The sequence below is a fragment of the Lathamus discolor genome, chromosome 4 (genome assembly GCF_037157495.1).
Source record: "Lathamus discolor isolate bLatDis1 chromosome 4, bLatDis1.hap1, whole genome shotgun sequence".
Lineage (NCBI taxonomy): Eukaryota > Metazoa > Chordata > Aves > Psittaciformes > Psittacidae > Lathamus > Lathamus discolor.
In genome coordinates this window covers 74,754,337-74,781,183 of record NC_088887.1, presented here as the reverse complement: position 1 = coordinate 74,781,183, position 26,847 = coordinate 74,754,337, and the positions used below count along the sequence as shown (strand labels likewise).

The 26,847-nt window shown below is 38.4% G+C and overlaps 1 protein-coding gene across 2 annotated transcripts; it reads left to right on the top strand.

The window, feature by feature from the left end:
• Positions 1-40: 40 nt before the first annotated feature.
• Positions 41-24,621, top strand: GPR180 (G protein-coupled receptor 180). 2 transcript variants are annotated; one of them, XM_065678064.1, is made up of 9 exons: positions 42-238; positions 2,874-3,032; positions 6,266-6,460; positions 9,945-10,125; positions 10,329-10,378; positions 13,648-13,805; positions 19,903-20,094; positions 20,449-20,526; positions 22,230-24,621. In XM_065678064.1, the coding sequence occupies exons 1-9, from the start codon at positions 100-102 to the stop codon at positions 22,386-22,388; spliced, it is 1,311 nt and encodes a 436-aa protein (XP_065534136.1). In that variant the 5' UTR covers positions 42-99; the 3' UTR covers positions 22,389-24,621. The 2 variants fall into 2 exon arrangements, with proteins under 2 accessions (XP_065534137.1, XP_065534136.1); XM_065678065.1 differs by lacking the exon at positions 19,903-20,094 and having other exon boundaries at positions 41-238.
• Positions 24,622-26,847: the final 2,226 nt, after the last annotated feature.

Sequence of the window (26,847 nt, the reverse complement as noted above, 5' to 3'; positions counted from 1 at the left end):
CGCCCTCCCCCTCGGCTGCCCCGCGGCCGCTTGTAACGCGGGCGGGAGGTGGGCGCAGTCACGTGACCCGGCGGCGGTCGGCGGCCGCAGGCCCCGAGGATGCGGTGGCCGCTGCTGTGGCTGCTCTGCGCCGCCGCCCGCTGGTGCGGCGCCGGCGGCAAGACGCTGAGGGGCGGCTTCGGCAGCGCCGCCTCGCGGCGGGACCCGTGGCGGCCGGTGGCGCGGTTCCAGTTCCACGGTGCGTGCTCGAGGGAGGAACCGGCGGGGGAGCCGGTAGGGTGGGCATGCCTCAGGCGGGGTGTGCAACAGGTCTGACACGCGCCGCGGGCCGGCACCGGAGGGGCGGCTGAGTCAGGAGCGGGTTCCAACCGCTCGAAGCAGCGAAGAGTTGCTGGTAGGAGCCCGGCAGCGCCGCTATTTACCGGAGACGGGAAAAGTGCCGCTGTGGGCGCTGGGCGGCGCGCCGCCCTGGTGTGCCGCGGCCTGACGTGGCGGGAGTAGCTGGGAGCGCTCGGGCGTTTCAACTTTGATATGCAGCTCTGATTGTTCCCCCTGGAGCTCCACCAAGCCAGAGCTGTGCTGGACCCTGCAAGTGGCTGTTTCACGTCACTGGGCGTTTCTAGTGTCACCGTGCACCGGGACTTAAGTTCTCGGCTGATCCCTTCCGGTTGGGTTTTCTTCCCTGTGTTACTAACTCCTCGTTAGTAATAATTCTTGACTGTTAGTTCTGAGAGGCCTAGCAGTGGGCTAGAATCCTGTTAGAATAGCCTGTGCACAAATACAGGTTGGAACTGACACTGTGCTACACAGATTTACTTTGCAGAATGCAAGCTTAGTGAGCCCCATATACAACCAGGCTATGCTGGTCAGCATGCCTTTCCTACAGGCGCAGGATTTCAGTAGTTTAAGCTATTAGTTAGCTTCATGGCAAAGGAAACTGATAAAGGGTCTAGAGGGTAAGTCCTGTGAGGAGCAGCTGAAGGAACTGGGGGTGTTTAGTCTGGAGAAGAGAAGGCTGGAGGGGGGACCTTACCGCTGTCTACAGCAACCTGAAAGGAGGTTGTGGTGAGGTGGGGGTTGGTCTCTTTTCCTAAGTAATAAATGACAGGACAAGAGGTAACGGCCTCAAGCTGTGGTAGGGGAGGTTTAGATTGGGTATTGGGAACAGTTCCTTTGGAGAGAGGGTTGTCAGGCGTTGGAACAGGCTGCCCAGGGCAGTGGTGGAATCACCATCCCTGAAAGTGTTTTCAAAAATACGTAGATGAGGCCCTCAGTGACAGGGTTTAGTGGTGGTCTTGGCAGTTCTGGCATAATGGTTGGACTTGATCTTAAAGGTCTTTTCCAACCTAATTGATTCTGTGATTCTACAAAAAGTCTTTGGAAAGCTTCAAAAGACAACCATGAAGATCATATTCAGGCTTCCACCCAGGCTGGAGGAGTGCTGTGAGAGGAAAACAAAAATGTTTGCAAGAAACAAAATCTAGTGGGATGAAGGAAAATGTGACATAAGCCCTAAGAGTTGGAATGTGACCTTCCAGTACTGAATGAAAGATGATAGATAAGGTGGGGATTGCTTGGGTAGTGACTTGAAAACAGTTAATTGTTGCTGTCCTAGAAGATAATTGTAGAAGTGCTCTAAATAGGTCTGAAGAAAACAGCAGTGCTTAAACCTGAGACAAGAATGTTAAGGCTCAAGATGAGTGGTTTAGGTGTTCAAATATATTTTATTCTACCACTATATGTATTTGGGGTCTTAGTGAAGCGACATGGTCTTTTTTTAAGAACCTTATGTTAAGTTTTCAATATCTTTTATTAGCAGCTTAGATAAACTGTAGTCCATATAACATTTTTCAGATCCCAGAAGATTACCTTTTTTGAGATTTTTATTTCAGGACTGCTATCTTGCAGCTGGTTCTGAACAAGCAGATATTCCTGGCAAAGCCTTATTTGAAGCTGGTAGTAGTCCATTGACTCACATCCCGCTGGTGCCTAGGTTAGGTGGGAGAGAAGATTGCTCTGATGGTTTAAAATATATACAAAGCTTGCTTAAATTTGAATAAGTTTGTGCTCTTGCAGTACTAATTGGGTTTTTTTCTTCATTAAATCTTCTTCTAATTTAGTATACTGTTACATTAAAGAATTATATGGAAATATATAATGAAAGAATTTATCAAAGTAAGTTTGAGGATTGTGGAATTACCCAGACAAGATAATTGTGTTAAATAAGCTAATTCTAAAATGGTTAAAGTATTTCTCTAGGCCAAGATGCAGCCCATAGGTAGACTGACACATTAGAGAACACTTTTGAAGTTTGGTTTTCTTTGTATCGATTTGATGTCTGTCATCTACAATTAAGTATTTTAGCTCTAATCATTCCATAATATGAAGGCCAATTTACGTAACTTCTTCTGGTATTAGATTCAAGAGCTATTTTATGATGCTCATAATAGTGCTACTAAGGTCATAAAACACTAGACTTTAACCAGTTATTGCAACTGGTTGAGGGACTGTCTTTACTTGAACTTGGGAAAATAAAATTTGGCATGGAAGTAAATAAAATGTCTGAAATTCTGTATTTAAAAAAGAGGGGGTAGGGAAGGCTCTAGTAGAGAAGGCTAATGACATTTGGGTTAGGGCAAAGGTTCGTGTAAGTGTCATCACAGGAAATTGTGCATGCAGTATTGTGTTAGAGATATATAGAAATTCTTTTCTTAAAGAGTTGGAAGAATTTTATGGGAAGTAGTGGTAAAAGTTTAGGAAATAAAGTGAAGCTTTAGTGCTGCTACTGATAAAAAAAACTCTATGCTACACTAGCTTTTTGCCTGTAACTGCCATCAAAGCAGATTAGTTGATTTTATTTTTTAAAAATCAAGGTGACCATGCTGTTCTGTGTGTCAGAATCAAGAACGTAGCAGTAGCTGTGACAAAAGCAGCTAGACTTCACCTGTTTCAAGCGCAGGAATGGCAGAAGCTGCAGAATGGCATCGAAGATCAGAGCTGTACAGAGAAGTTCTCCAAAGCTCAGCTGACAAGTGAGTTGCTACTTTTCTCCCCTTACTAATTAAATTTTCTGTGTGTTTAGCACCCTGTGAAGTTGCCCATGCATATTTACTTCAGTGAATTTGGACTTTGCATCAACTGAAGTAAAAGCATGACTTCGTCCTTCTGTAATTAAGAATTATTACAAGGAAGTAAAATTGCTTTGTTTGCATCACTCCAGAAGACTTCATTTGCAAGTTATGTATTTTACTGCTGCAAAATGAACAATCCTTGGCTAGTAATGGCTTCAGTTCAAACAGCCAAACTTTATGAGCAGTTCTAGCCTCATGCTGTCACTTGTACACAGCTCAAAAAGGGTACATGTTTGGCTGAAGTTTCATTCCTCATTCAGTACAGAGATTTTCTTTAACTTTGCTTGGAATAAAAGTTTTGGGGTTTTTTTTACCTCAAACTTTACCATTAAAAAGGTAATGTTGAGTATTGGAAAGAATTTTCAGAGAATACTACTGTAATACGAAACTGAAGAACTTGAGAATCTAAATGCTTGGGTCAGTCAAATGTACAGTTTTAAGTTGCGGCTTCAAATGTACAGTTTAAGTTGCGGCTACAAATGTACAGTTTGAGTTTTATTGCAGTGGAATGAAAAAAATTAGAGGCAGCCTGCTGCAGTTACTTCCAAACTTCTGAAGTGAATGCTTGTAAGGTGGGAGTATATAGCCCAAGTACACAGTAAAAAAGTGTAATTTTGTACCTGCAGAGATTTTCTTTTACAACCTTATAATCATTACTTTTCCGGAGGTTCTTTTTTTTTTTCGGTCTGTAATGTTATCTGCAAAAATTAATCTGGGTTTTGCTGCATTACTTTATATCTTGCCTCTGTTATCATTCAATGTTCTTTCACCCTTTAATTTTATAATTTGGTATTCATCACTGAATCTCACATTCACATGTTTTTAATATTTGAGCTTGGAATTATACCAGTACAGAATAGGCAGGTTATCTTGTTACTCTGTTTATGAAGGAACATTTCTCATTTGTCAGGAGGGTCTTGTTCCCCAGTTCCATGGAAATAGCATTTTTCAAAGATGAGAAAACAAAAATTAAATTGTATTTTCATTTTCATGAAGGCACAAACCTGTCATGCTTTGAGGTACAAAACATGTTAGAAAATTTTTAATACAGTAGCAAAGATGAGCTAATCAGATAAAGCTTAAGTATCCATCTAAATGTAAAAGAACAGTAAAAAACTGAAGCATCCAGTTATGTAACTGGAAGACAAACATACTGAAATAATTTTTTTGCCACTTATTGATCGTAATGTTGCGAGACCCACTTAAAGCATAAATTTTCCTCCAAGAAATCAAATTAACATTAGAAACTTCATTCAAATATATCTTGAATGAATACAGCTTCTTTTAAAAATATGTTTCCTCTGTGCGGCCAGAATCCCTAGAGTAACAAATTGATCTCCTGGAACGCTGTCACAATGAAATCTTTCACAGATGTCACTTCTAATGATGTAGCTCCCTTACTATTGATCTGAGCTGAACATGAAGTGCTGCTGAAATGACTAGCAGTTGGTCTGTCACTCCTGTCTGTCCCAGTGGTGTATCGCTGTTTTCTACTGTGTTTAAGAATGACGTGACCACAGGGTGAGTTGGATCTGTTTGTGGATCTTGAGCAAAATCAGTTGCATTTTTATTTTATCTTCATTTCCTGTGCGTTTGCTTGCAGATTTAATGGAGAACTGATAAAATACACTCTGTGTGGTGTTTAGGCTTGATGCAAATAACTGTGTCAGAACTCAGCTGAGAGTTGAGGTGGAGAGTAAAGCTAACCCTGTCAGCTGCAGTTTGCCTTTCATTGGGATTAAGCATCATCTGAAATCTAAAATCTGTGTTCTTAAAAATATTGGTTGTTTTGAAGGGAGGTGGTTCACTTTGCATAATCTGATTGATAGGATATGTAGCTCCAGAATGGAATGCATGCTTATCGTTACCTGAACAAGACAAATCACCCGTGTTAGAACACTGTTTTATGGTTCTTGTGTCTGAATTTGTACTTCATGGCAATTGCCACAAAGAAATGTATTCTTGCTGGATCATACTGTTGATCAGTTCGCACCTTTAGATAACAGAAAATAATGAAGTTGAAACAAGTTTATTTAAATTACATAAACGTTTTTCAAGGTAGGCTTCAAGTTAGGAATTAGTTCTAAATTTTGCCTACAAAATTTATAGGGATAATGAGTTTGCTAAGGGTTGTTATGTGAATATGTTTTCATTTGGAAAGGCTTTTGTGTAGATTTTAAATGAAAATTTTTCCTCAGCCTCGGCCATTGTCAGCTTCAAACTATTAAGCTTAAATAATTACAGTCCAGTCATTATATTGTTGTTTCTTCTACAGAGATGGCTTTCATTTATGGTTGAACCCGATCAGCACTCGAGTTCAGTACTCAGTGTAATAGTATTTGCACTTCTTGCAGTTTCACCCCGACATGCATAGCTACAGATTTCATTTGCAGCAAACGTTTGTTTTGGAGAGACTGTACTAATTAATAGTTGCTTTTAGGAGAAACAGTGGTAAGATTAGTGAGCAGATGAAACTTCAGACTCTTACATAGTTGATTTTACATATAATCTGATTTGAAATATGCAGTTTTATTAGACACTGGTCTCAGCCCTTAGCTGTCAATTGAAATTCACTCTGTTATGATCTTGGGAAGATGCTGTAAAATATGCTAATTTGCATCTTTAATGCATGCATGCTGTTGTTTACTGAGCTCACACATGGCTTGTTCCAACAATCCAACTTGTTCCTGTTTGGTGCTCTAAATATCTTTGAAAACAGAACAGAATAAATTCCACAAAGGTAGTTTTCATACTGCAGAAGTATCTGCGGAATAGCTAGTCCTGTTAGTACTGTACTAGAGGATGGAAATGTGCTAAGCGTAAGAGACATAGTTTGCAGTTACTGGCTTGTGGCAGAAGGGAGCCCTGCCAGCCAGCCTAAAAGCTGAGAGATGGAATGAAGCACATATCCTCACCAACTCTTCTCTCCACCCATTCGAAACGAAAGATGAAGTTGGAAATCTGATCTCTGGTGTTATGGCTAGCTTTGAAAGCAAAGACTGTTTGGTACTGTTTGTTGTTTATAACCTGTATATCATGATGTGGATTTAAATTATATCTTTGCTCAAAGATGACTTTTCTAAAAAACCCAAACTAATCAAATATTTAATCCTGTTTTTGTTTTTCTTCCAAAGTGACTGTGAACCACACAGAGCAAAATCTGACAGTGTCCCAGATTCCTTATCCGGAAACATGGTATGTGTTTTATGTAGACAAGTTTACCTGCGAGGAGAATTATTCTGAATCCGAGGATATTCAGTTTGAAATGGTCTTACTAAACCCAGATGCAGAAGGCAATCCATTAGATCACTTTAGCGCAGGGGAATCTGGTAAGACTTTTTTTCTTAAAATTAGATTTGTAAGTTAAGGATTTGATCACCCAAACAAATCAGTACTTAATTGTGCTTGCAGAAGTATGGGGAATGGATGGTAGAGTCTCTTATATTCTGCTTTCTCATGGAGAGTAAGCTTTGTTTTCCGACATTACAGAAGACTCTTTAGACTGGCTTTCCAAAACTTGCCTAACTGGAAGTACAGATGCACAAGGAAAGTTAGTATTAGCTATCTTTGATAGGTATTTTTCGTATGTTGAAATTGTAAATTTCCACTTGAATGTGAATTTAATCTTGATTTTTATTGAACTCATTAAATGCCTTAGCTGTGTAAAGTTTTATTCTGTGAAACATGAATACATGCACAAAAAAATATGCCAGTTCAGTGTTTAGGTCTTTAAGTATCTTTGTCACAGACTGCGGATTAAATATTTGTCAGTCCTTATTTTATTTTATTTAAGAAATGCAATTTTAAATCTTTATGCATGCAAGGAAAAACTTCTTAGAAGTGGCTCAAGACAGCAGTGAGAGAAATGCCTATGAAATTGTATGTTTTGGACAATCTGAAGCAACCTAATACCTGCTTTGCCACAGTGCTTAGTTGCACTGCTCTGGGAGGCCTCATCAACCTGTCACTAACACTAACCTAGGTCTGTTGTAAGGGAAGAGTCCCATAGGTTTAGTCTGCCTTCGTATGCAGATTTAGCCTACATACCCAAAATGAGCATAATTGCTATGCTCAAAATCACATTCCCTGCTCTTTATTCTTGGTCAAAGGCAGTTCCCTTCCTGGAGGGAAGAAAATATTCCCTGAAACATTTAGCAGAATCTGTAAGAAATTAGCACTGTTAATCATTCATTTTTCAAGGCTTATAAATTGATTTACCTGTCTCTGTAATTTCTTAACTGTGCTTCTTAATCTACAAACTTAGTTGGCAGGTTTTATTTGGTGAATCCATATCCAGAACCAATAAGGTTAATTTACTAATTCTCAAAAAACAGTGATGGCATTCTTTTTCTAAATCAAGAGGCAGAGCAGCTATAAGACATTGTGTGGCTACTAAAAGTGGTGTACAGACCTCCTAGAGAGGTATCTCAGCTCTGTATTAATTTTGTAGGCAGATTTTGAGCTCTTTGTAGCAGAACTCCGAACAGCTTGCATGCTGAGCAGATGCATTAGGTGCACATATTTAGATATAACAAGTAGGAAATAGGATGAGCTGTACATGACATTTCTTCCACAGTTGCAGAGGAACACCTCTGTTTATTCAGAATTAAAACTTGCATCAGGGCCATAAATCCTGAGGTTATGTGCTTGTGTCTACTTACAAAGAACTGAAATGAATTTCATGTCTCCTTTGTTCTCTCTTTTCCTGTTTGGTTTGTTCGGGTTTTGTTTTGTGTGGGGTGGTTTTGGGTTGGTTTTTTTTTTTTGTTGGTTTGGGTTGGGTTTTTTTGTTGGTTTTGGGGTTTAGTTTGGTTTTGTTTTTCTTTAATGCATTTCTGGGGAATAATATTTGTCGTTTTCCAGAGAGGTGTGCAGCTTAGAATATTAGGGTATCAGAGAGAAGATCCAGCTTCATTTCTTGGTCATTTCATACAGGCAACTAAAAAATGCGTAGTTACAGATGGTTCTAGTTAGGTCATGTTCCACTGAACATGTGTGGCCTGACACAGGAGATCTGAAAATTAAATGAACTATAAGGAAAGTATAGTGAAGTATTTGAGACTGTAATGTAGTGAAATGTTTGTGTTGAGAGAGAGGAAGCCTGGCAAGTAGCCTTTTATCTTTTTACATGGTAGCGGTTTTTTACATAAGACATGGTACCAGTGGAAGCTAGGGTTTCTAAGACAAGTTGACAAGCTAGACAGCATTTTGAAGATGAAGTTAGGTGTTTCAGATTAAGATACGTAAGTTTTATTTTCTTTGTCAACTCTAGGTTACTTGAAAGTCAGGAAACTTAAAGACAGGTTGAAAATTACCTTTCTGTGTTTTTCATAGTTGTATTTCAGTGCAACTTTCATTTAAATCCTTTTGGTCTCAAGCCAATCATCCACAATCTGTCTTTGGCTTGAAGGAGCTTTCTGTCTTAAATGTTTATTAAAAGCTAGTTCATTTTCCTAAAGAGTTTTCCATGTGTACCCATTCATCATAGTGAGAAATAACTTATCTACAGAATCCCTGCCAACTTCAGTGGGTGTTTTTTGAAGCATAAAGATAAAAAGTAAAAGGAAGAATAACAGATTTGATCTGAAATGCATATTTTTGTCATTCATTCATCATGCTTTTGGGTAGGTATGCAAGAGAAGCAGAGTGGGGTTTTTTTTTGGTTTTTTTTTTTAGGAGTCTTTATTACCTTACGCTTTTGTTTCTCTCATTTCACTATAAGCATATAAAAAATAATTCAGTTTAGCCATAGAAGTTATAGTACTAGCAACTATTCAGAACTCAACCAGTTGTGATGTTTCTCAACTTAGATATTGAAATGTGTATGATTGCACTGCCTCTAATCTGTTTGTGGAGCCTGTTAGAAGTTATTTGTAGAGTTATTGCTGAAGGAAAAACACTGCTCAAGAGTCTGATTTTTGTGGGCAGTGTTTGGTTTAAAGGAAGGTTGGAGAAGGAAAACATATTTTCTGTGAGAAACATCTGTTTACCCATATTTGCTTGTAGCTCACTTGTTTTGACCCTTTGAGAGCTCGTATTATGGGTTCCAAAGCTTCCAGACAATAAAAAAGATTGCCAGGATGCAGGTCTTCAGGGAAGCATTTTACTGGAGTACTTCTAGACTAAAAATCAGAGGATTTCTCATTTATAAATAATACAAAAAACTTGGGGCATTTTTTCAAATTGGAAAAAAAAAATTCATTCCATGAACTTACTGTGTGTGCTGTTTTTCTTCCCGTTTATCTAAAAATTTTCCGTCTTGGTCAACAGTGCTACTTGGACTTACCATTTTCTGTGGAGGACGAGTGACACCCAGTGGTTAAATAGATTCAACAGAAGTCTTTTCTGGGTTTCTCGTATCTCAGATTATGCCTTTAAAAATTGAAGGGGGGGCAGGGGAAAGAGCTAAGAGTCCTTTAATAAATATGTTTCTGACTTATCAAATGAGCTACAATTATTTTCTGTTTATCAAGAATCTGTATGCCACTTCATACTGTTTCAGTAATTGCTGCAAACCTCTTCCTATTTGAACAGAATCCCTTCTACTCTCAAAAAAAGGTTTTGTTGAATAAAAAATACTTTATCAGATCAAATAATAGCTCTTTGAAAAAATTCATTGACTTTCTTGGATAAAATAGGCTAGGATTTACTCATTTTATCTGTACTATCACTTTTAGGTGACAGTTATTATGTATTTCCCAGTGATTTTATAAAAATACCCAACATAGTTTTAGTTATTTACTGCTAGCAGCAACATTTCTTTACAAAAACTAACCCATATTTATTATTTTTTTTTTTTCTCCTTCCCCACAGGGTTGCATGAATTCTTTTTCCTGCTTGTCCTAGCATACTTCGTAACTGCTTGCATATATGCACAGTCCCTATGGCAAACACTTAAGAAGCGTGGACCTATGCATACTGTACTAAGGGTGTTGACAGTTGCATTACTGTTGCAGGCTGGTTCAGCTCTTGCCAACTACCTGCATTTCTCAAGGTATCTTTATTTATTTTTACTTTCAGGTCTTGAGACTTCAAGAACATTGTGTTGTAAACATCAGCACATGATCTCTTTTGTGTCAATTGTGACAAAACATAGGCCTGACTTTTTAGAACTACATTGTTGCCTAAATGTACTTTTAATAGGGAACATGCATGTAAGACTCACCTAAAAATATAATCTTTTTATTCTTTCATCAGTTATTCTAAAGATGGAATAGGAGTACCTTTTATGGGAAGTTTGTCGGAATGTGAGTATGGTTGTCTACTGTTTTTTATATACTTGTACACATTAATCTGTATAACACATTAGCAAATGCCCTTGCTGGACTGTACGGTAGCACTGGATTTTTTAATTAAATTTTTTAATGTAATTTTATTTTGAAGTACTGAAGTTGCTCTTCTGAAAAACAGATTTCATTCTGTTTACAGTAACTGCATTTATACAATTCTGGTATCATTTAGGATTTTTTAAAGTATTTTCTTGTCTGAAGATTCCTTCCTACAAACATTGAAATAGGTGCCTATCACATGAGTAAATGTTTTGGTACCTTAACGGGTTTTATGGAGTTTGCATGATCTAGAATAGTGAAGTTTTCTAGGAAACCTAATCACATTTTATGGGGTGTGTCATTTCACTAGCAAATTTAACATAAGTTATAACAAAAAACATCAGCCTTTTGCAACACGAGTGATATGACTATTATGATGCAAAAAATGCTGATGTAAAGAATTGACGTTAACAAAATACTTTTTTCTACTCTGTATAAATATTCTGAGTTATCACTGGAACTTAATTCCTGTAACATCCCTTCCCCAAATGCACTAATTTACTCCTGCTGTGTTCTTCAGGGTTAAAAGCTGCTGGAATGGGGGATGTTTGGGGTGGGTTTTTTTCTGTAGTTCACCTTTGAAGCACTGGGAGGTCTGTCTAAGCCTTTTGATTGGCTTGAAAAACCTCAGGAAAGTAGTGCTGTGGTAATGTGATTACATTGGAGAGTTAACAGCCTAAACAGAAAAATATTTCCCTTAGAGTTCATTTAGAAGCTTGCAGTTGGAATTAACAGCCTCTTGGTGGCACTTGGCACCACAGTAATTGTCTCTTTCTTGTTTTAACAATTTGAGTTAGCAGCTCCTTGCAGCCTCTCCAGCAACTGTATTATTAACCTTTCCTTCTTTTCTCCTGAAATGAAATTAAACCAAGAATATGGAGGTAGTCATAACTCCTTCACAGTGAGAAAACCAATATTAACTACCCAGCCAGAACTTCAGAAAGAGTAGCTGCACATTAGATTTTCTCTGTGTCGCAGTGAAGAGCCAACTTTACTTGCTAAGGCAAAGTTTATTAAGAATAAAATATTCTATTTTTTTTTTTAATCAATAACCTGAAATTCAGATATCCTTACTGTTTTTAAGGTTTGTGGTTCCCAAACAAGTAGAAGAGGTGAAGTAATAGAAATGTGGAAAGCTTCAGTGTCAATTACAATTCTAGGTATGTCTGTTAGGAAGAAGTGTAGTTTGAAAGCGGAAGGTGCTACCATTTTTCCTATATCAGAACAGAAATCCAAGTTAAAAATAAATGGTAGAATTTCTGCTCACTGCAGTGGTGCCAGAATTGCTTTCTAGAAACATGTTCAGATACTGTCCTAAACAATTACTCTTTTCATACCATCACTTAGTCTTCACCATATATAAAGACCTGACCCTCAGTCTAATTTATTACTCAAGTTAATTGTGTAAATCACACAAGTAATACTCAAAAGCATCACAAATAGTGCTCTGTTATTTTTTTGTAAGATTGAAATGTGAAAGTCAAATAATATTATTATGCCTGTTGAATGGGCAAAAAAGATGAACTGTGATGAAATCAGGTAACTATGGTGTCAGTTCAGTAGCATGTGACTTTACAGTGACCCTGGATATCATAGGATTATTGCAACTTTAGAAATTTCTTTCAACCTTCTTACTTTCTGACAAGGTGTATGAGATGTCACAGATTAAAGCTGGTGCTGAATTTTTGTCTTATACCATTTTGTCCTGGAATCTACTTGGAATTGTTGCTACACTGAAGCTGAGCAATATCTATATCCAAGATGTGATTGAGAGATGATGTCTGGCTATATTTCATAGAGCAAGTTATCTTAAGGAGTGACAGAAAATAAAATGCTCTCTAGAACATCCTGATTTGCTCAGTCATTTCTTTAGCTTGGATTTGTGACACTGGTTTGGCATGCCTTTGGTTCATGTAATAATTTTTTTCTAGCGAGTACTATGTCTCTATTGCTAGCATTGTAAAATACTCTCAGGATCATTTTGTCCGAAATCAGTGCCACTTCATTTTACTAAAGAATGAACAAACTTGTATTTACTAAAAGCTCTTGACATTTCTTAAACAGCAAAGGTGTTGGAATACATTTAGAAGCATTTAAGCACACAGACTGTGAGAATACCAGATATATCCCAGGAATAACATACTGAATTCTGTTTATAGCCATATTTTGCTAGTGTTTGCTGTCAGGGAAATACTGTAGCTGATCTTCATTCAACATACTTCTCTTGTGTGCATATTAATCTCTGTGCAGGGACAGTATTTTCTGTTCCAATATTTTTAGTAAATGTCAAAGTACATTAATCTTTAATAATACAACCCAGCTGATCAGGTCTAAAGCTAACAACCACCTAGAAAGAATCTTCAGTTCTTTCTACCATCAGTAGTACTTCAGCAAGGCTAACAAGTAAAGGCTTTTAATATATTCTAGCTTGAAGTTTTCTGTATTCAGATAGAGCTTCAAACGCAGGTTTGAGACGCTGATTAAGAATGTAACTTTATGGTGTATGTGTTAATTGTTCCCAAACAAAGGGAAAAAATGGACATAGCAAAATGAGGCAAAGGTAGTTTGCATTTAATAAAATGAAATACAGGCAAGATGTCACTCCAAATGAAGTCTGTGTTAGGGCTATTCATTATGTTTTCCCCTTTAAGTATCTCAGAGTGGAATTTGTCCTCAATATTTGTGCTTTCTATTGCAAGCTACTGCATCCTTAAGATACAGCGCAATTACTTTAAACTACAGTGCAACTATCTGACCTTTGAACAAAACGTTTTCAGAGTAAAAAAAGGAGTTAATTTCATCATGTTTTATATTTGCAGTGTGATTAGCATACATATGATTTTAGTTCTTTAGCATTTATAAGTATATTTATGCAGATGGACTCCTGAGCCCAGACATCTTTGACCCAAGAGTGGGACTTGGAAGGATGTGTCTGTGTTGTTGCAGAACTGCAGCGTAACTAGGGGAAAGCTGATAGTGGTCTGTTTTGTCACTGGAAACTACTCAAAATATCCACATTTTGTGGCAAAACAATCTCATCTAGTCAAACTACCATCAAAATTATGACTAAAGGTGATAGAGAGGCATAAATTTCCATCCTTCGTTTGTGGGTATATAGAACATTCTTTTTGCTTTAGAAACGAACTTATTTTTGTTGTGACTCTCTGTTTTTCTTTTGTTTTCAATAGTGTGTGACATAGTCTCACAGATACAAATGCTATATTTATTGTTGAGTCTGTGTATGGGTTGGACGATAGGCAGAATGAAGAAATCTCATGGCAGACCTCTTCAGTGGGATTCCACTCCAACATCTACTGGCATTGCTGTAGTAGTTGTCGTTACACAGGTTTGTGTTCTATATTCATTCTTATACTGAAATATACAGCTGCTATTAAGTATGACAGAACCATGAACCAGCTAATTTCAATATTTTATGAGGGAGAGAGTATCAACTGGGAAAAAACCCACAGCATAATGTGCACCCAGTATACCTAATAGGAAACAACACCTTTTCTTTACTTGAACAATTTAAGGTGTAGCTCCACAGTATGTTTTTGTTCAGTAGTAAAACCACCTAAGAAGTTCCCACAGTTTTTCAAGCTCCTAGTTGTGCCAACTGTTTTTAGCATTATGCTGTAAACCGGATCAGTGGAATGATCTAGATTTGCACACACAAAAAAAAGAGTGAGAGAGAGAGAATGATTTCAGCACAGTAATTTTGCTGATCTGATTTATAATGTGGTCCTATAAATAGTTGTAATCAGTGCAATTGAGGGGTTGTGAGCTACATTGTGCAGGGTAACAGCAAGCAGCATGAGAGGAAAGATGAGAAAAGCTGCTGTCAGAGATTCTGTCACAAAAAAATCTTAAATCCTCAGTGCCCATCTCTCAGAACCACTCAAATAGGATGTTTAATGGTCTTTGCAGTCAATATCAGAGAATTCTTGAAATGTTCATGTGCATGATTGGTCTTGCAAATATACAAATGGTCTGACACATAATTTCATTCAAATATTTTCCATTAGTATGAATTAGAAAGTCAAGTAAACCAGTAACTTAAAAGTAAATTGTAATGGAAATCTTGCAACCCTCGTGGTGCCTTTTGTAAACAAATTTTTTTAAATCACAGCATAAAGGCAAGAGAATCTGAAAGCCATTGAGAAAGAGAAGAGCAGGGAGAAGCTGGAGACAGTAATGAGGAAGAGATTATACTGAAGATTTTATGCTATTTGAGTAGTATCTGTAATTAGTGCTGCTTCCAAACTAAATAAGTGGACTGCTAAAACATTAAGAGTAGCTGGGAGCTGATGTTTCTTGCTAATTATGAATATAAACCAACGGCTATTAAGGTCAATGGGAGTGTTGAATTTTAAAGGTAGGTTCATTCCACCTTACTTTGACACCCGTCTAGCACCAGAAATTTTACATGCTGGTAGTAAAGAAGACTTCTAAAGTGTATAATTTTATTCATGTCTCTCCACTTGTACATACATGGGTGTGTTAGTAGTTTGTCGCTTGAGACTGAAAAGGTTTTTTGTTGTTGTTTCCTTTTTACTATACATGGAAAGGACACAATATCATCAGCTTGATCTTTTTTTAGTTGTTACTTGTGGTAAAACTTGGGGAAGGTATCATGTCTGTGCTGCTTCCCCCAGTGTTGACCCATTACACATTTGTGTTGGCTTTTTGAGCACTGCAGGTGCATTGGCTATTTTACTTTTCTCCACAAATCCACAGTTCTACCCCATCTCCTGGTACTGGTGGGGATGTCAGGCTCGGAAGGAGTCTTGTAGGAACAGAATATGGATATTGGAGTATGTCATTGTCTGGGTGGTTTTGCACACCCGTCTCAGTGTCTGCTGTCTGCAGCAAAAGTTACTGGCACCAAGAGTATCCTTGCCCCTTCTGGAGAAGATACTTTCCATCTCATGGTTCAGTACATACAAAATACACCTTCCACTGCATTTCTTCTCCTTAATACAGCATGCAGCTGTTGAGTGCAGGGGTGCAGGTTCCAGACTTCATTGCCTATATCAAAGATTGTGAGTGCATGACTTCATTCTCTGGATTATTCTGTTGCTCACTGGTCTGTCTAGGTTGATGTGGGTGTTGGATCTGCTATAGCACTTCTAATGACTAAAACCTAGAACAGTTTCCTTTCTATTCTGCTCTTTCCTAGAAATTCTTACAGGAGAGCCAGTTTGCTCCCCTACCAGAGCTTGGACAGACTTACGTGGATGATCAAAGATGTTGTGAAGACTTGTTGTGGAGGGTACTGGAAACCACTTACATTACCCTAATGCAACAGATGGAGATTGAACCATGTTAATTTTATTGCCATTCACTGCCTGTCCTCATCTCAAGCAAGTGGACAGTCTGGGAAAATGTTATTCTTCAGCTTTACTGCATTTTGACTGGCAAACTATCTGGCCCTGTTTGCTTGCTACTAGATTAAATTACTCAGCAAATTTTCAAGGTTTTTTCATCCTCTTTGTACCAATGCTGTGGATTCTTTCTTTTTGTTCTTTTAGAAACAACAGCAGTTTCCCAAGCTGTGTTTACAGGTAGTCAATGTAGGGTGGACACAGCCTACACTGTGGAGGTGTGGAGGATTCCACTTCTTCAGGTGCTGTCAGCAAATCTCTTTGTGGTCTTTGCAGCTCCAAAAGAGGACAAGTTTGCCATTCAGCATCTCCCTTTGCCTTAACTTGTTCTTTATTTCAGCCTCAAAACAAAAGGTTCCCAGGCTGCTCTATATATTCCACCCTCTGCTGCTGAGACACAAACCTTGTTCAAAACTTTCTTGATGGCAGTCCTTTCCCATCACATAGACCTGATGGGATGTGTGATGAGCAGTTTCAGCTTTCAGGGCTGATTGGAGTGGAGGCAATGATTCTGGAAAGACAGCTGATCACTTTATACCTGACCAAAATGACACAGATTCTTGCTGCATTAGATATCACGCTTCACAGGGGTTCTTAGGTACGCAGCAAAGGTGTGCTCAGAATGAGCTCTACCTCTGACCTTACATCTCAACCAATTTACTGTACTGGTATTGCATGACATCAGATACCCAAGGACTAGATATGGTTAGAAGCACGTAGTTAATCCACTTTGCCTTGCTGCTACTTTTGATTTCACTTTTGCTTCCCCCTTCCCCTTGTGTCTCAAAACTGATCTGTCCCATGAGAACCTGCCTTTACTGGAGATTGGTATGTTATCTTGGTTTGCCATGAAGTCAGTGTTGGCATAGAGAAGGCAAGGAGTTCTACCATAATTGTTTACTCATGAAAAAAAGGAAGAGTGTCTGGTTCTTCATTGTATGAATGTGGAGGTTCAGCTTGTATATCTGGAACATCATCATGATGTCCGTGGCAAACATTCTTCTAGCATTTGAAGAGGAAGACCGTGGTTGGCCAGTGGTTGGTGTCCACTGGGAACCAACATAGGTCAGAAGTATGTGCAGGTGAAGTCAGGTATTTTGAACAGTGTGTTATGTAAATAAGGAGATTGTCATTCTCCTTTACAAAGAAGCAGTTGTTACTTTAATGTTGGGCATAGCTAGTGTGAGTCAGCTCTTCAGCTACCTAGTGCATCCAGTTCTTTTGTCTACAGCCTAAGCAGAGTTGTTCTTTGGGATAACAATTAGAATTCCCCCCTTGATTTCTTCTCAGAGCTCAGACATGGTTCTGCTCACTGCCAACAAAATAAAATGTCCCTGATATCCACTTCAGCAGGTTGCTGTGTGGGTGTTTTTTCAGCTTGTTCCTGATATTGCATCTAAGTGAGGTGATACATGCCTTTCTGTGATCAAGATAAGGGACTTCAGGACTTACTGACCTTAGTTTCTCAGGCATAGCAAATTAAAGAGATCATGCTTGGCTGTGAAGGTTCTTCCTTCATTGAGAACAGATTGCTTAATCCATTGTAACTTAGGAGCACTTCATAGTAGAGAATTCTCTTTTATAGGATCCCCCTTTTCTATCCCAGCTCATAATAAGAGTAGTGACACATGTTCACCTTGTCTGAGTTTCTAGTGTCTTGCATGGATGGTTCTCTCTCTGCCTCTAATGTCTCTGCCTTCTGCTTATTTTGGAATAATCTAATGAAACTGAAGGAAGCTGGATTTCTGTGATCTTACATTGCTGTTACTATACACAGTCTTTGATCAACTGACTCCTGTGTTGTTTACACAGCTTACACTCTTTAAACAGCTAGTCCAGAGCATACCCTGTCGTCAGACACTATTTTCCCATGAGGATTTGGACTTTGTTCTCATGATTCCTTTACTCCAGCTCTTTGTCATCTTCTCATAAAAGTGGCTTCCTTCATTGTTGTTACTATTGGTGTAGGTTAAGGAAAATTCAATCCCTTGTGAGCTCTGTTCTTTATTTTCTCAGACTATGTGTGTCCAGTCCAGGGAAGTGTAAACATCAAAAGGGAAAATGCTCTGTACAAGACTGCAGTGTAACACAGCTTACAAAGTTCTTTTGTGTAACTGGTGGAACTCTTGTTTGTTGCCTAAGCATATTCTACCCGGACTGAAATAAATTCTGTGACAGGAATACATCAATTTTGTGCCAAAACTAGTGCTGCAGACACAATTTTACCAAACACTGCACTGTATTTTGGGGTTTCGGGAGCCATTTAGTCTTACTTCAGTTTTACCCCCTGACAGATTTCTCAGTCAAATAATGTGATCGTTTGAAGATGTTTGCTTGGAGCTCCTCAGAAACGGAGAGCTATGGTGGAGACATTTGAAGCCTGTTGGTCAGATTGTTTACTAGTGATCAGTGATGTTCAAGACATGCATGCTTCATGTCTGTCCTTCTCCCATCCTTTCATTTTCCATCCAGGTGGTTGAGGAATGACTGAAATGAAAGCAGTCATGCTTGCCCATGTCATGGCCTAGGTAAGGGAAGGGAAAAGTGTGAGAGTACTCTCTGAGGATATTCTAAGCAAAAATGATCGTGTTTTGACTGATGAGACTCAAGGCCACCTACCTTTGAAAGGCACAGGTGGATTTTATTTTTTTAAGTTAATATCAGTAACCTTGTTGTCTTTATGCAGTTAATATAGTGAGAGCAGCTTTGAATGTGTTCAGAAAGGAATTTGACTAATTTAGATTTCTAAATTGAGGCACACAGTGTCTGCTTCTGAAGGTCTTCAGAGCTACCTCACTCATAAATCAAATTTGCCTACCTTTCTTCGGAAAGCCTGCTTCATTAGGCACCTGAAACCTAAGTGCAGGTTAGGTGTGTGTAGTAGGTAGACTGGATTCCAGTGTATATTCAAGTCGTAAAATGCCGTTCAGCTGCTACATGATGCTGGGAGAATCTAAACTTTATGGGTATTCTAATTTATAACGTTAACATTCCCAAAGTCTTAAAAAGGTATTCTTCAGCAAGACCCATTTTTTATGCAACAAGTAGGCGCCTGCCTCCTACCCTACTAAGATTCATAAGCTTAGGCACTTCTTAGTCTGGTTTTCATTAGAGGATCTGTCAATATTCTTTCTCACAGTGCTCCTACAGAATTGGGTTCTGCAGCAGATGGATACAGTGCTGAAAGTTAAGGAGGATTACTTTCTTTTGTGTAGTTATCTGTTGGCTAGAGCATTTGTCCAGATGTTGGAACAGTATTTGGAACCTGTACTGCTCTCTGTCCTGGACCCTCAGAGGTTTCTGAGCTGCTGGCTTGCAGAGTCAGGCTCACTCACCTTTCTGACCTAGCTGATGTTGAATTCTTTTCTCCACAATGGCACAGCTTCAATAGAAGGGGTGGAGAGTGGCCCACCCAAGAACAGCCTATAGCCTGGCAGTTGCGGCACTCTCCAAGGAGGTGGGAGATGTGAGCTGGATATCCTTTAGGCAAAGAAAGGAATTGTGGGAGATCCAAGTTCAACCTGGGTGAATGCTTGAGCCTTTAGGCTATTGTATAAAAGGGGCAGCAGCACCACCCTCTTACTTCCCCATCTTTGAAAAGAAAAGTGAATCCTGTTAGGATTTTGAAAGAAAAGGCGTAGTCGCCTGCCTTTGAAACAAGCTTTACAGGTTGTGGATCTGAAGTGGAAGGAGACACCTCCCTGTAGCCCTGTGGAATCATTTCAGTGGGCTTCCTGCTGAGTAGGCCTACTCCTTAGCTAGATTATTTTTAACTCGGTTATGTTTAACTAGATTCTTTGGGATCTTATGCTAAGGTGCCACATTCCTTCTGTCCAAATTAAAGGAAACTTTATCTTGTCAAACTTTTAGAAAGTTATGAAGTTCAGGAAGTGAGACTGTTCCTGCCAGTTGCACTTGGAGAATAGATAAGTGACAAACTAAAAGCAGTTCAGGCTAGGGACCAGTTGTGCAAATAACTTAATCTGTGATGGGAAGATTAATTGAGGTTTAGTGTAACGTTGTTTGCTCTAAATGTGCTTTGCTGCTGTTCTTTTCCAGAGCTTTTTACTAATCTGGGAGCAGTTTGAAGATACGAATCACCACAGCTACCATTCACACCACGGCTTAGCAAGCGGTCTGCTTATTGGCCTCAGAGTTTGCCTAGCTTTATCACTGGCTGCTGGTCTTTATCAGATCATCACAGTGGAGAGAAGCACGCTGAAAAGGGAGTTCTATATCACCTTTGCCAAAGTATGGGCTGCATCAGGAAAACTGATCCTTTCTGCTGTAAATATAATTGTGGCATGCAGTTGACTGAAGCACTAAACTCTTCTTCCATAAGAAAGTTAATGTTTAAGTGTCTGATTTGATTAAATTGCACTCTGTCATCAAACTGAGTAGTCGTATTAATTTGACAAGGAGTATAGAGCTTTTTTTAAACAGAAATCCCACCTTTCATTGTGTGGTTTTCATTCTGTTGATTGAAAATTAAACAATGGGTTCATAAAATAGACAGAAATGTAAATGCAGTTCCTCTAACTGTCATTTCTTTCTTCTAAGCTGGCATGTAGTCATTTTATAACTTAAACTCATCTTCTCTTTCAGGCCTGCATTCTCTGGTTTTTGTGCCACCCATGTCTTGCAACCATTGCTGTAATATTCAGAGAATATCAAAGAGAAAAGGTATGTACAGGCAAGATAAAAGAGATGGAATTTGAATAGTAGTTGTTCTTCATGTTCAGTGTTTGTTAGCAAACTCATGCTCTTAGGCGGTTAATCTTATGACCCCAAAGCAACTTGAAAAGTCTTAGTCACACAGCTCTCATTGATGCTAATGTGAGTCATATTTTACAAAGGCATACAGGGTTTGAATCATCTAAGAGTAGTAATTTCTAGGTTAAGGGAGGGAGAGGGGGGAGATTGTTAAGTCAAAGGAAAATGTGGAGGGGTGTTTTGTTTTATTGTTTGCTTGTTTATTCTTAATTAAAAACACCTTGGGGTTTCTTTTAACAAAGCTAGTAGAAAGATAAATCAGTGGATTTTTTCTGTTGTTTGCTTTTTAGTCTTCATCCTTTAAAAGCTTTATGTGGCTAAATAGGTCAGGGAATGTGTAGCTGAACTGTATTCTTTAGATTAAGAAATCTGTCCAACTGTGTAGTTTGGTTTTTAAGCGCTAAACAGTTAAAAGCAAAGGTGGACTCACTGGGTTTCTTGGTTGCTTAAACATATTGGGAGCTAGAGAACTAGTGTGTGGAGCCTGCCACGTTCAGATAAAAAGCACTACTATTCTCAGGTGATTGACTGCCTCATTCCAGGGTAAAGTTTGCTTCTTTTCTTTATGGTTATAACTATCTGTGCATTTGTATGCAAATATGTTCAGAAATTGAGCTTTTGTTTGTATAGAGGATATGTAAGGGAAAGAAAAAGGTTCCACCAAAAATATATAGTAAATTAAATACTTTGATTTAAAAAAAAAGATATTAAAGGAGAAAAAGGCTCCTCTAAAGCTACTAATAAGCCTTTTAATTGCTGTTTGATTAAAGTTATCATCAGGGCAACAGAACATGAGAGATCGATAAAGGAAACTTTCGAAGTTTTGAGAGTTTAAGCTTGCTGAAGAGTGAGTGCAGTTGCTCTGCTCTTGCATTTGAGCAAGTTTAACCATTGTGTGCAGCTGCAGTTCCTATATGAACTATGATAATTTAGCTGTATTTCCTTCTTTAAATGCACTTCAATACAATAAAGAAATGCACAATCAGTAAATATCATGTCTATGTAAGGAAAACATGTATTTTAGAAGACTCTGTATACTTAGACTTCTGCTTTCTCAGGAACAGTAGTTAACTTTATATGTCTGCTAAATACCACCTCAGATATCCTTTACACCTGAAGAGACTTGTGCTGAAAAGAGGTCTGGCTAAGTGAGACTTATAAATCACTATCCTCACAGCTCCATGACTGTGTTAGTGCAAAGTGTTTCCAGGCTTTTCCTCCCTCCCCCTCCCCAACTCTGTTTGTTGTAAGAATAGAATATCTAAACATCACCTCTGCTTGTGAAACTGCATGGGTGGTGAATTGCAAGTCTGAAATTCCCCAGAACAGAGACTGCCAGAAGGGTTATGTGACTTGCCAAGGGCTACCTACCAAGTTAAAAACACCCAGGTGTTAGAGTCTGAATCCTGGACTTGAGACTCATGTTCAAATCTGTTGTAACTGCAGCAGTATTAAAAGGTTTAAAGTTAGACCTCAAGCACTTACACAGTATGCTGTAGAAATTTATTGTGGGTTATTTGGTGCAGGTTGGGTTGGGGTTTCATTGGGTTTTGGTTTGGGGTTTTTTTTTTTTCACTTTTTTTTTTTCACCTTTTTTTTTTTTTTTTGTCTAGATTATTACCATGGGTGTTATCCTCTGTCAGTGCATCTCCATGGTTATCCTCTACAGACTTTTTCTATCTCATAGTCTATATTGGGAAGTATCTTCACTGTCATCAGTGACATTGCCACTAACAGTATCCTCTGGACATAAAAATCGACACCACTTCTGAGATGTTTAGGAAGTGTACCTTCTGTAATAAATGTGCAATAATGACTTAAATATACAGGTATTTTTGTCACAGGTGTGTCATACATTGGTTTCACTGGAAAAGAGTAATAATATAAGAGCACTTCACAGACCTTTGGTCTGACAAGGTCCCTAGATTGATCTGTTAAAAGTATTGTGGAGTAGAAAAATCCATAATTTGAATAATTTTATAAATATTATATGCAGCATGTGGTGTTGAGCTATATCATGGAGAAGTACAATGAATCTTTTCTCTCCCGTTCACAGACACACAAAAAATGTCCTTGTTTTGTATCGATACAAGGTTTGAAGGTCTTACAAAATGCAGTTCTTAAAACACGTACAGGCTCAAACAAGTCTGAAATTGGCCAGTTGTGAAACTGGTGTGATGTGTAACGATGAGTAAAAGTTCCTTTATTTTCATGCTTTAGAGAAAATGTATTTTATGTATAAATATAAAAGAAGGACAAACAAAAGAAGGGGAGTCCTCTAGAAAACACATGTAAAATGTTCCCAACTGCCTGTGAGAAACTTTGCTTTATTATTGGTGTAAAAGAAAAGACTATTTTGCAACTAGTGTTCATACTGGTTAAAATTTTAAGGGGAAGGAAAATAGGGTTTATCTGCCTTTTTTTTCTTTCTTTTTTTTTTTTTTTTTTTAATAAATGTAACTACAAATTTAATCCAGTAATGAAGGTTTAAACAGTATTTGAGGCTTAGAAGACATAGCAACATGAAGGTAGTTAAAACAGCAGGCTTGCATCTTTTAAATAAAAAAAAAAAAGGGCAAAGAAAATGGAATGGGTGATGTGGTACTAGAATTTTAATCCTGATATAATTCATTTCTGTTACATTGAGGATTCAATCATAATTAAGCCATATACACAGATTAAATTAACAGAAGCATTTCAAATAAATGTTGGTTTCAGTCATCAACTACCCATGAATTCCTGCCCAAGGATACTTAATCAGGATTAAATTTTCTATGAATAATTGAAAAACAAAATACTCACTGGATTTGTTATAATCCATGTTGGCACTGGGTCCTAAGTATTTGCCATCTTCCATCCATTGTAATAAAGCCATACTACTTTGTGATGCCCTAGCATTCAGAAAGCCAGTGTAAATGTATACTTTATTGAAGTGCCTATTTATTATGATTAAATCATGCTGACATTTTATTTCCTTCATAATAAGAACATACCTGTTACCATTGTGAGTGAAATCTTTCTTTATGGGTTTACTTTAGTATGCAGCAAATGTTAGACTTCTTTTCATACATGCGTGTTTCTTCACAAAATGGGTTTTATTTTCTAGTAAATTAATGTTTCTTTCTTCTTAACAGTTTAAATATTTAGTTATGTCTCTATGAAAACGTGAAGACACCGGGGTTCTAGCTTTAAAATAGCCCTAACTTTCTGTTCATGTTTGCCTCAGTTGTAAGCATAGTTCAAGTCTATTCCATTTTAGTTTAGAGGCAAAACTAGACATTTGCCTTTGACTAAGGCAAAATGGCAACATGACAAAGTTGCTCATTAAATCATCTCCTTTCTTATTGTTTGTAATTCAGATCAAGAATGGCAGGTTGAGGCTGGAAAAGATGAGATATTATGATTTCACACAATCTTCAGAATGATTAAAAGATTAATTATTACATTCCTCTGATAACCACACAAAAATATTATTGGTTAAACTTCAGTCTTTATTTCCCTGCTTATCTCTGTACTTTTCATCTTCACAAGAAAAAAGCATCCTGTTTTTTGATAAGTCTCCAATAATGCAGTAGAAGAGTTCTATCTGTCCTCATGTATAAGACATGAAATTCACACATAAAATAGAATTTTCTGATAAACACAAGAACTGCTTTACAGTTTACAATCCGTTATGATTAAAGTTTTAACCTATGCAGAAAAAAACTGTGTGTGGCTTTCAGAACAGATACTCTATTTGTTTTATTCTCCAGAAGTATTTTTTTTTTTTTACTTCCTGTAGTCCCTCTGACTTCAGTCGGTCAATATTAAGGTAAATGATATCTTAATTTCACCTTATAAATACACCCTACAACAACTCATAAAATGAATTCATAGTTAATCTGATTGTAAATACAAAGCGTAAGATGTTGTCTCTTAATCTTTTCCAGATTGCCCCATAAGTCATCTGGTGACATTATCCTCTTAGTTTTGATATTGAAAATAAAATTTTAATTTTGCTATTAATGTGACTCTGGCAATTAAATATGGCTTCCTCATGGTAAGCAGTACAAAGGACATGCGTTTCTACCCAGGGTCTGTTAGTGTTCTTTCAATACCACTACTCCCCAATTTTATGTTACTAAATCATTAATGCATACTGTAGCAGTAGTCAGTATGACTGCAATAATATTCAAGATGTTAGTTGATTCAGTACAGGATATCTTGGGGGGAGGCTTCAAGTATGACTAATTTACAAAGCTTCATCCTCACCTGGTCTTTAGCTTGAAGTTTAAGTGCCTCTGGATCATGCCTGAAGAGTGGTTTTGAGTATGTGAAAGCCTATCTCTTCTTCCCAACTTACATCTTCTGTGAAACCAGCTGATAAGACTTCGCTTTTTTCATGCTTATTCACAGTTACCCATTTTATCAATTTGGTTTCATAACCTCATCTTGAAAGAATAGCTTCCAGCCTTTTTTCAGTTGTCTTCAATCAGTGCATCCTGCCTGGAAAACTTTCTCTTTTTCTAAAATGCGCTTTCCGTCATGAAGGAAAAAGTATGTTTCCTGTCACGAACTGGGGCTTTTGCATACATCTGAGGAACTCGTGATGCACCCTATGTCAACTGTGCGTTAGGTGACAGCAGCGATCAAAAACACTCCTGCAGTATGCCCGTAGCCCCAGTGCCTAAGTGGTGTGGATTTGTGCCTGCTGAAAGGTGCCATGTGTTCAGGGAATCCTCACAGAGGGGTAGGGCAGCTCTGGGCTCCTGCCACCTCACCACTGCAAGGGGCCAAAGTATGTTCTCCCCTAAGGCTGCGCTGAACAGCACTGTTCAGTTGAGGTCAGATGACGTCACCTCACTTGAGAGTTTCTGTGCATTCTGCAGTTCTGTTTTGAAGCCGCAGTTATATTAATTCTATTGCCCGCATATTTCAGTGCTCAGAAAAGCGTAAACTGAAGTTGGTTGTGCTCCGAAGAAACCCACTTCTGTGTGTGAGAGGGCATCTTCTTACCAGCCGTCACCTTTCCACTGGTATAGATGCCAATTTGCATCAACTGTGATTGATTGGTTTGGGGGAAAGTATCCCAGTTCAGGAGAAATGAGGGTGAGATCATCGACTTGGTCTATGAGACCCCCCACAGGCTGGCAGGAGGGATCATCTTGCATTGCTCTGGACCAGCTGTGTGGAGGATGGAGCAGTTCTAGGGCTCATCACAAGTTTCCTAAGATACTCGCTCATCTTCTGTGTAGAACGTGGTTATTGTACATTTATTTAAAGTGCTTCAGGTAGGAAAATTAATACTTACAATTAAATATATGTAGATGGAAGTGGGAAGGTTTGATTGGAAAAATATCAAGTTTCTAATACATATTGCTATACTAAGACCTCCCACACAAGATAAACATTATAGTCAGGTCTAATGAATATTCCTCTCTGGTTCCTGTGCCAATGGAGAGCCATGGAAGTATCAAAATCTTTTTGTTTGCATCTTGATCCCCTACATAACTGGAAGAATATTTTATTTGATTTGGCCGTAGTTTATTCTGTGCAATGTTATGCCTCTAGTTAATCCAGTGTTTATTGGGCTGGCCAAAGGTGATGCTGTACCTTTTAATTCTTGTGTGACTATGCAATGTACAAAGAGCAGGTGATCCTTGCAAATGTCAAACATTAAAAGAGAAAGTATTGAGCTGGTTTTCAAAGGATGGTTCTTTTCTAAGCGCGCTGATACAACTAGGCTGTGATTTTCCAGTGAACAGTAAGTCCTAATTCCAGTTTTTCTTAAACCATTATTTTCTGCAGATCTTTCTCCTGTTGTGTGAATTCCATCTCTCCCACCACGCTCTGTCTCTGCCCTCCCCTCTCTCATACATATGACTTTGAGTGTAATGGGTGTCATTTCTCTCTCTATCTCTCCATCTGTTCCCACGATCAACACTCACAGTCCAGCCCCTACTTTGCATCTAGTATGCGTACTCTCTTTATCCTTGGTCTGTTTTGATTTCGCGCTTTTCCTGCCTCTCCTTCACCCTCTCTATCATGTCTTTAGTCTCCCTAGCCATCAGAGACCTGAGGGCGTGGGTTGACATCACAGCTAATTTGGGCTGCTAGCTGCCTAAAAATAGAGTGTCCCTGTTTCCCTGGCCACACAGTGCCCTGGCTTCCCTTGAACTGACACTGGCTGTCACCTAGCAGTTTAAGTGAGATAGAAAACTCAGCCATTAGCAGCAGCAGAAGAAAAACAAA

What these genes read in the sequence shown, in the direction of transcription:
- GPR180 (XM_065678064.1), top strand. Translation starts at nt 100, where the DNA reads ATGCGGTGGCCGCTGCTGTGGCTGCTCTGCGCCGCCGCCCGCTGGTGC. An exon ending in AACTACCTGCATTTCTCAAG is followed by an intron (nt 10,126 to 10,328) that starts GTATCTTTATTT and finishes TTCTTTCATCAG; the next exon opens with TTATTCTAAAGATGGAATAG. An exon ending in GAGAATATCAAAGAGAAAAG is followed by an intron (nt 20,527 to 22,229) that starts GTATGTACAGGC and finishes TTTTTTGTCTAG; the next exon opens with ATTATTACCATGGGTGTTAT.